Source organism: Muscardinus avellanarius, assembly GCF_963383645.1.
Source record: "Muscardinus avellanarius genome assembly, chromosome: 1".
NCBI classification, from domain to species: Eukaryota; Metazoa; Chordata; class Mammalia; order Rodentia; family Gliridae; genus Muscardinus; species Muscardinus avellanarius.
In genome coordinates this window covers 36112152-36122409 of record NC_137786.1, presented here as the reverse complement: position 1 = coordinate 36122409, position 10258 = coordinate 36112152, and the positions used below count along the sequence as shown (strand labels likewise).

Genomic DNA, 10258 nt, shown 5'->3' with positions numbered 1-10258 from the left:
GTGTATCTCAGAGGTAGAATGCCCCTGAGTTTCATCTCCAGGACCACAAAAAAAAAAAAAGAGAAAGAAAGAAACAAACAAACAAACTTCAGAGACTGACAATATAGAAAAATCCTAACAATATTAAAGATAAACTCTAAGTCCTAAAAAATTACACGCAGATGACACCCTTCTTAAAAGTCACAGCAGGTATGGTGGCACATGCCTGTAATTCCAGGACTTGGGAGACGGAGACAGGAAGAGTACGGGCTCAAAGCCAGCCTCAGCAATTTAGTGAGGCTCTCAGCAACCTAGTGAGACCATGTTTTCAAATAAGAAAACTGGTCTGGGTTTGTAGCTCAAAGGTAGAATTCCCCTGGGTCCCCACTACCATAAAAAAAAGAGTCAAACACACAGAGACACATTTAGGAATATACATCATGCATTAAGATAATATTAGCTGGGCACGATGGTCTGCACCTGTAGTCCCCAGTTCCATGGGAGGCTGAGGCAAGAGAATCAATTGAGTCCAGTGACTTTGAGGACATATCAGACAACAGAGTGAGACCCCATTTAAAAAAATATATTTGTTGGAGATTGGGCTCTCCTTCAAATGTATAAATTCACTGACTGCTCCTGACTCCCACAACTCTTGCTCCTGGAGTTCTCAAACCTGATGTTGTACAGACATTTGCATACATAGCTTAGGCTTAGAATGCAAAATGAAGTGATCTGGGGAACAGCTGTCACCATACAGGGTCTCTGGAGTCCCTTCCAAGGGAGCAATGGGACCACAACTCATTCCCAGGTGGGTCCTTAACCTACACTGCTGAAAAGAATTTCAAGATGCATCGAAAGCAAGGATGAGTGTAGTGGTACATGCTTGTAGTCCCAGTACTTAGGAGGCTGAGATAGGAGGATCGCTCAAGTTCAAAGCCAGTCTCAGCTACTTAGTGAGGCTCTCAGCAACTTAGTGAGACCCTGTTTCCACATAAAATATAAAATAGGTCTGGGAGTGTAGCCCGGAGGTAGAAGGCCCCTGGGTTCCACACCCAGTACCACAAAAAGAAAAAAGAAGAAGATGAAGAAGAAGGAGGAGGAGGATGAAGAGGAAGAGGAGGAGGAGGAGAAGAAGAGGAGGAGGAAGAATAGCAAAGGTATACATAACCCAAAGACAGGGTACAGGTAGGTGCCCTCACCTCTCAAAGAGAAAACAGTATTGAACCCAGGTTTGAGCTCTCTGTTTATTTATATGATTTTGCTGGGAAAAAAAGTGCAGGTTTCCTGAGATACTTCTTTGAAAATCAAAACCCATGACACTCATTTGATATTTGGGATTAAGGATGTTTCTTCTTTGTCAGATGGTTTAGCCATAAATCACTGTGGGTACATTTGTGTAAGTCATTCAATCTGGTGACATTTATATTGATTATTTTTTTGTTCTAGTTGATCTGGCTCAAACATGTGCAGAGGGTTTTGTTTATTAAACTAAAAGGACAAACATGACTGGTTATGCTCATAAATCCAGGTCTCCATTACTGAGGGTCTCTTTTTCTCTTTCCTTAAGAACTCATCTACTTCAGGGTGAATATGACCAGGATGTTCTCTATTATGTAAAATATATGTAATAATATACAGAAAGTATAGACAAGAGGTGCAGATTTGAAAGTACCTCCCTCAAATCAAAACAAATGACACAGGAGTAAAAAAAATTTAATTTATACCCAAGGAAATAAATTTATGTTACTTACAAACATTTACAAACGTTTTACACAAAGTTTAGTGGTATAATTTCATTTTGTTCATCATAGAGGGAAAAAAACAAGCAGGCCTAAGATTTGCCAAGCCCTAGTGGCTGAGTTGATTACATCAGAATATAAATGCAGAATCTAGAATTTACATATTTTTATCAGTGCCAAAGAGCAAAATATTCGACAGTAAAGGTCTAGGCTAAGAACCTTAGTTAATGTGTTTTAGAAGCTGAGTTGAAAAGCTCGGGACAATGGCACATGCCTGTAATCCCAGTACTTGTGAGACTGAGAATGAAAGATCACAGGTTAGAGGTGAGCCTCAGCAACTTAGCAAGACTCTGTTTCAAAATCAAAAGTAAAAAGGGCTGGTAACATAGCTCATAGGTATAATTTGCGCCCTTGAGTTCTGTCCCCAGTACCAGAAGGAAGAAGAAAAAAAAAAAAAGACACTGAGCTAAGTGGGGGCACAGTAGTGTGCATCTATACTCCTAGCTACTTGGAAGGGCAAGGTAGTAGTATCACTTGAGCCAAGGAATTCAATACCAGAATAGCAAGACAATGAGACCCTGTCTTAATACAAAATAAAATCTCTTCTCTCTCCCCCCCCTCTTTTTTTTGGGGTGGGTCTTGGGATGGAATCCAGGGGCATTTGACCTCCGAGCTACACCCCCTGTTCTGAAGCTCCCAAATGCCGGGATTAGAAGTGTGCTCCACCATGCCTGGCTTAAAAATTGATCTATTCTTGACCTAAACCTTGCAATCTGGAAGTTCTAAAATAAACTTCCCCCTTGGCCCCCGGAGAGCCAAGGATATACCTAACTAACGCAAAATTAATGTGGTTTCAAATATACCAAAAAGAACCACCTCACGTAAAGGACAGAAGGAAAAATATTTCACTTTTTCTGCTGTCTTCAATTCTGTTTCTGGGGAAAAGAGACTCACATAATGCCTGTCAGATTGCTTGGCTCTTCCGTGGCTGATATATGTCCTCCTCTTTTTTATACTGATGTTATTTCTCGTAGCCCTTGTGGTACACAGAATAAACATAATTGTCTTAATCCTCACAACCTGTGAGTGTTGGGTTACATGTCAAAGGACAAGGCTGCAGATAGAATTAAGGTTGTAATTAGCTGGCCTTGATTATATGAACCTGGGTCAGGTTCATATAATCAAAAGGAATCTTAAGAGTGGAGAGGGAGGCAGAGAATGAGAAATGCTGTGTGGAAAAGACTATTATTTGCCTTGAAGGTGAAAATAGATCAAGAAGTTTAGACAATCTCTAGAATTTAAATGAGGCAAGTTAACAGATTCTCTTCTACAGCCTCCAGGAAAGGCAGTCCTGTCAACATCTTACCATTTGTTGTTGAACCCCCAACCTTATGCATGCCAGGCAAATGCTACCATTGAAGTACACCTCCAGCCCTACATGTTAATTTTATCCTAGTGAGACCCTTTTTGTGGTGTGTGTGTATGTGTGTGTGTGAGTGTGTGTATGTGTGTCACTGGGAATTGAACACAGGGGCATTCTACCTCTAAGCTACATCCCTAGCCCTATTTTTATTCGGAAACAGACTCTTGCTAGGTTAATGATAGTCTCAATTCTTTCTGAGATTGTCCTTGAAACTGTGATCCTCCTGTCTCAACCTCCCAAACACAGGAATTACAAACGTGTGCCACCACTTTTTCACATGCCTCTGACTAGCAGAATCTTTATAAATTTGTGGATCTTTAAAAAACTAATAAGAGCACAACATAATATCCACTCTTGTAACAGATTTTTTTTTTTGTGTGTGTGTGTGTGTGGTATTGGGGGTGGAACCCAGGGGCTTTTCTACCTCCGGGCTATATACTCCCAGACGTATTTTATACTTTATTTAGAAACAGAGTCTCACTAAGTTGCTGAGAGCCTCACTCAGTAGCTGAGGCTGGCTTCGAACCTGTGAGATCCTCCTGTCTCAGCCTCCCAAGTGCTGGGATTACAAGCGTGCACCACCACGCCTGGCTTGTAACAGATTTCTATTTACTTTTTGGAGGGGGACTCCAAGCTTGGACCTTCAAGCTATACATCCAAGCTTCTATTTATTTATTTTAAAAAAAAAACACAGAGTTTCGTTAAGTTACCGAGGCTGACCTAGAACCAGATCCACTTGTCTCAGCCTCCCAAGTACTGGGATAATGATTGTGTGCCACCACACCTGGCTCCTAATGGATTTTTAAATGTGCAATATATAGTATGTTAACCATAGGCACAGATCGTACTTTGGCTCTCTGGACCTTACTCATTTGCCTTAGCTGAAAGTTTAACACCTGTTAGTAAATCTATTTTGAGTTAAGCCACCAAGTGTGTAGTAGTTTGTCACCACAGGAGTGGAGGACTGGATCCAGAACTTCTCCCCTGATTGGCAGTTTGGTCTACTCAACCATTTGCTTTCTCTTTCTCCCCGAGCTGCCTCACACTTTCTTTCCCCCACTTTCAATCTACCATTTCCACGGGACACAAACTGTGTTTTGTGTTTGCTCCCTGCTCCAAGAAAAAAGCCTATTTACTGAGCAATAATCAATTGTTAACCTGTGAAAACTGAACCTCTGATTCCCAGCATTCATTTTATTCTGCCAGCAGTTAATTTGCTACAGTTTTGCATACAATTGATCAGGAATTCTCAGGTTTGCTTTACAGGTTAAATAAGATGATTTGGAACTATTTTCCCTTTTCTTAAATGTTTGGGAATTTTCTTGGATTCTCTTAAAGATAATATTTTTGGATAACAGCTCACAAATACAATAGCTTTATTGAGTTGGTTAGGGGGCTTTCAAATGAATTAAGTAAACTTTCATGTCCTACCCAAACCTGCTGAATCAGATTTACTGACGGTATGGTGCTGGGAACTATATTTAACAAGTTCCACGTAGAATTCCTTGGCATAACGAAATTTGAAATCTAACCGTTTGCCTCTAAATTGTTATTGTGTCAAAAATACTTTGCCCTTCCCAACCTCTCCTGGCGACCTCACTGTGAAAAGTCAAAAGCCTCCTGCCCGGGAGGAGAAAGCGGGAGAAGATGGTTTCTCAGGATCAGAAACTCGTCCCATCAAGTCACTACACGCGCCTGTGGGTGGCCCAGGACGTCGGGGCTGCGCCGCTGGCCGGGAGCTGCAGGAAAGCGCACCTCGGCTCCTGTAGCCTCTCCGCGCTAAGGCGGGCGCGGCAGGGACACGCCCACCCCGCGGAGAGCCCCGCCCACCCCAGGGCGCTGAAGCCGATTGGCTACGACTGGCTCAGCACCTCTTCTTGATCCCACCGTTACCGAAGGGAGGGACGCTTGAGAGTGGTGCACCGCGCCCCGCAGGAAGTAGTTCTGGGCGGAAGCTTCTAAGTGAGATTTAGCGGAAGTGCATCCTCTTCCGGTCTCTTTGGTCTCGGCCACAGAAGCGAGATGGTGAGTTTGCTGGTTGCTCCTCGAATCCCTTTCCATCCGCATCGTCTGTCCTGCTACTTGCTTGCTATCTGTGGGGGTCCGGCAAGGTCGTAGATAAAGGGAGCTGGCGGGCAGGAATGGGGTACGCGGTGACCCGCCAGAGTCAGAAGAATGGCTCCTAATTTGACTGGTGGGGCCGAGCCCGCGGTCGTGGAGCAGCAGCCGCCGCTCCATGTCCCTTGCTCCAGGTACACTTCCCAAGAGTTCGCATGGCTCTGCCCCTGATTAGGAGCCAAAGGAAGTTTGGAAGTGTTTGACTCTGTAACGGCACAGAAGATGGCTGTGGTTTATTTAGCAGGAGATCTCAGGCTCCGGGGTAGGCACATTCTTTGGTCTTCAAACTTACTAAAGTCAATTTCATAACGTCGCAACTCTTAAGCAGGGGGCTTTCTTGCAGTCGGGAGTCCTGCAAAGAGTTACCGAGCCGGAGTTTGGTAGCTCACGCCTGTAATCTCACTACCTGGTAGGTTGAGACCAGGGGACCTCAGATTTGAAGCCAGCCGTAGCATCTTCGCGAGACGTTCCTAAATAAAAATAGGGCTGGTGGTGTAGCTCTGAGGTAGAATTCCGCTGGGTTCAACCCTCAGAACCACAAATAAAAATTATTACGAACTTTACTACAGCTTCTCTAGAAACGTCAGAATACAGACACAGGTTGCCAGAGTTTAGAATTGTGTCTTTTACTTTTATCAATCTACAGACGAAGGGAACGTCATCCTTTGGAAAGCGTCGTAATAAGACGCACACATTGTGCCGCCGCTGTGGTTCTAAGGCCTACCACCTTCAGAAGTCTACTTGTGGCAAATGTGGGTACCCTGCGAAGCGCAAGAGAAAGTGTAAGTAATGTTATATGGGCCAGCGTTAAATCAAACTAGAGCCCTTTTTTTGGTGCGTAATACAAGTTGTACACTTGTATGCTGGGTGAAGTATGAGGAAAAAAAACATTTGAAATTTTGTGTTTTAGACAACTGGAGTGCCAAAGCTAAAAGACGAAACACCACCGGGACTGGTCGAATGAGACATCTAAAAATTGTATATCGCAGATTCAGGTACAGTTTTATGTTTTATTGCAATTGGTCTGAAAGACTTGGATAAAAGCTCCTAGAAGGCTATTTTTCATTTTTTTAAGTTTTTTTTTGCGGTACTGGGGATGGAACCTAGAAGGCATTCTACCTCTGGGCTACATCGCCAGCACTATTTTTTTAAATATATAATTTATTTGGAAACAGGATCTTGCTAAGTTCCTGAGAGCCTCATTAAGTAGCTGAGCCTATGCAATTCTGTCTCAGCCTCCCAAACACGGATTACAAGCGTGTACCACCAGGCCAGGTATAAAAGGTTATTTTTCACAAGTAAACTTTGCATGTATAAGTAGGAAGGTGATGTTAAAGTTTTTAGACCTTTGGGAATTTAGCTGAATTTTAATTTTCAATGAACAATAGTATAATTTAAATATTGGGAGCATTGCTTGGGCTAGACTTCCCAATATGTTGATATTTATTAAATATCTGATTCTAGTACCAAAATTTGTCAGAGATGATATGACACAAGTGATTAGTAGGTAGTCAGGTATTAGATTCAACCTATTAGAGGTCTTCATTGAGATTGAAAGTGATACAGACTTAAATCTGTGCCTTTTCCTCTTCTCTATTTTAGCAATTCTCAACTGTTGATATTTTGGGATAGAAATTTTTTTATTGTGAGTTACCTGTGTACAAATGTAAATAGGGCTGGGAGTGTAGCTCAGGTACAATGCCCCTGAGTTTAATTCACAGTACCACAAAAATCACAATGTGGTTTTAGGCTTTGTAAACATCTTCAAGGGTTCCTGTGTGATGAACATCTCTGGGCTTGGTTGAGTAGTCTACTAAAGGAAAATTACTGAGGTGTCTCTCCTTTAACAAATGACTTTGGGTCTCTTGTCAAGAAGCAGAAAAATACTAGGACAAGGACTAGTATAGCCAAATAATATATGAGCCTTTATTTAGAGTATAGTCAACTATAACCTTAAGGATATTTTCAGCAGAATTAAATAACAGCTTATCAGTGATGTTGTAAAAATAAATGTCTGAACATATGAATGCAATAATGATTTCAGCATTTAACTGAGATAAGCTCATTAAAATCTATTTAGCAAAAATTAAAAGTTTTATTGGTGTTGCTAAAGTTAACTGTTCTTATTTCTTAATACCATACAGGCATGGATTCCGTGAAGGAACAACACCTAAACCCAAGAGGGCAGCTGTTGCAGCATCCAGTTCATCTTGAGATTTTCGACAATTAGTCACAATAAATGTTCTGGTTTTTAAAAGTGCATCTGGTGTGTTAAGGTATTTTTGTTAGGCTTTTAGAGTTTAGTATTTGGTTTGGGGAGTGGGACAGCTTAAATGGTGAGATTTACTTGTCCATTTAACATGACTTTTAGTAACACAAAACTGCTTTTATTTGAATGCCAATTGCTAGAGTCAAAAGACATTAGGGTGCCTGGCAATCATACAAGGTTTGGAAATTGTTGAAAGAATTGTTTTTTGGAAAGAATTTTACCCATCTTGGCATCCAAAAGGCTTGCTTGGCACCTAACATTTAAACTTTGTAGTGACTAGCTGAAAGAACAATTAAAGCAGCTTGCTAGATATGAGTCAACTTGAATGTTTAATAGAAATAAATCTGTAGGGCCTTGAGAAAATGGAGTGGATTGAGTAGGAAGTAAAGCCAACCCTGAGCCTTGTGATTTGTAGACTAAAGACAGTGATACATAGTTTTTAACTCATCTGTTTTTTATATAAGTCAAATTTTTTGTTGTGTTTTCTTAGTAAGGATATGGGATTAACTGCTGCTGAGTGAGAAGTCTGGGACAAAGGGCACATGTGCTGGAACAGCTACATTCCTTTATCAGTCTCCTGAGAAATTAGGATTACAGGGATCTACCACCATGTCCTAGGTCTTAGCTTTTTAATGTTGATTTCTGTAGAATCCCCTGTACATCTAAATCACTGTTGGGCTTTCTCAGTATGTGAAACTGCTTTTCCTTTAGGGATGTCTGGTATCTAGAGCACAAACCGGACACGTGATGAGGTGGTGGTACTGTGCCTGTCTTCCTTTGCAAACTGGAAAGCTAATGACTTCTATGGACTTGTGAGCAGTGGATAAGTCTAAATGATTATAAGATTATGAAATTCTTCTTGACCAACAAATGCAGTTTTGTGTTTTGACTTGCAGGAACTGAGCTTGTTCTATAACATAATGTTTCAACATTAGTAATGGTTCCTGAATGGTAGAGAGGGCCCCTAAAATAGGTAAAGCCCAGGAAGGAATAAACGCTGAAGCAATTGAGTGCTGACTAAATCAGTCTGGGGGTGTAGCTTGGAGGTGGGATGCCCCTGGGTTCAACCCCTATCTACATAAAGGAAATAGGGTAAGAAGTGGGCGATGGTGTGGTGCATTAAAGATGTGTGTGTTGCCTTGTATGAGAGGTGAGCCTGTTTGCTAGTATCTGGATCTTGGCATGAAATAGGTTTCAGTGGGAAATTGTGTTATAATGATCCCCTAATGTTAGGAAACTAAAACTTCTAATTACACACCCAAGGAAAAGCAATACAAGACAGGTGGATTAGCAGTGAGATTCAAATAGTTACACGATGAATTCTAGTTCATGGACTGTTCATGCCATGTCTAGCATATCTAATGTCCTGAGTGATACACCTGGCTTTTAGGTGATGGACCCATTCAGCAAAAGGTATCAGCAATGTCACACTAGCTTTTTGAGACAGGACCAGATGGGTGTCACAGGTGGGTGGTTGAAATAAGACCTCAGGAACATGGTGTCTCATGAATTGTTTAGAGACCGTCCCCCCTTAAGTATGTGCTCTAATTTTATTTGATACTTATAGGTTACTAACTGAATAATGCATGAGTTTCGTGTATCCCATTTGTTTTTGTATGATACAGCAGACTTGGATATTAATACTAGAAAGTTGTAGGGCATAGGGTATTTGTTGAACAAAAGATTTGAGAAATGTCTTACAGGAGACAGGATGATGAGGTTTTGAAAGATTACAAGTAGGCAGTTAAAAGCTGATGAATTTTGGCTATTTGAGACTTAGGTAGCTATGGGCTTTTTATAACTGGAGATTGATTCCAGGGGCATTCTGCATCCCAGCTACACCTCAGCACTATTTCAGTTTTGTTGTATTGATGATTGAACTTAGCCACATTCTACGTACAAGATGTAAATCCAACACTATTAATTTTATTTGGAAACAGGAACTTGCTAGGTTGATAAGAGTCTCAGTACTTGCTGAAGCTGTCCTTAAATCTGTGATCCTCCTCAGTCTCCCAACTACTGGTATATACATACCACAATGTCTAGCTAGCCCTTCTTTGTTTTTAAAAAGGGTTTAGCTAAATTGATGAAGTTAGCCCCCTGAACCTGTGATTCTCCTGTCTTAGTTTCCCAAGTATTTTAGGCATGAGTCTACATGCCAGCTCTCTGGGTTTAAAGTAGTGTGAACTGTGTGATTGTGCATGCCTGTAATCCCAGTACTTGGGAGTCTAGGACAGCCTTGTCAATTTAGCAGAACCCTGTTTCAGATAAAAAGGGCTGAGGATGCAGCTCCAAGTTAGAACAACCTTTAGTTCAACTCGTAGCACACAAAAAAGTTACCCCAGGCCAACTTGCACTTTATACTCCTACTGTGTGTGCCAATTCTAATTTTCAATTGAGAGTCTTAAGCAGTGAATCTAGGATCCAAAGTCTGAAATTCTTACACTTCTGTGGCATGTCCATGCCACTTTTTAAGTTTTATTGTTCATTACAATTTATGTTCTCTAACATTTGTTTTAAAAGAAGTTGGTAAATTAATGATCAGATGTTCTTTGTTTTAAACTTTTGAGCAGCCAGGCGTGGCGGCACACACTTGTAATCCCAGTGTTTGGGAGGCTGAGACAGGAGGATCACACCTGTTCAAAGCCAGCCTCAGCTACTTTGTGAGGCTCTCAGCAAATTAGTGAGACCCTGTTTCCAAATAAAGTATAAAAGTTCTGGGACTGTAGC

General features: G+C 41.3%; 1 protein-coding gene across 1 annotated transcript; it reads left to right on the top strand.

Moving 5' to 3' along the window:
- The first annotated feature begins 5144 nt into the window (after positions 1-5144).
- RPL37 (ribosomal protein L37) lies at positions 5145-7521 on the top strand. The gene is made up of 4 exons (XM_080698687.1): positions 5145-5166; positions 5906-6041; positions 6170-6254; positions 7404-7521. The coding sequence occupies exons 1-4, from the start codon at positions 5164-5166 to the stop codon at positions 7471-7473; spliced, it is 294 nt and encodes a 97-aa protein (XP_080554813.1). The 5' UTR covers positions 5145-5163; the 3' UTR covers positions 7474-7521.
- The last annotated feature ends 2737 nt before the right edge of the window (positions 7522-10258 follow it).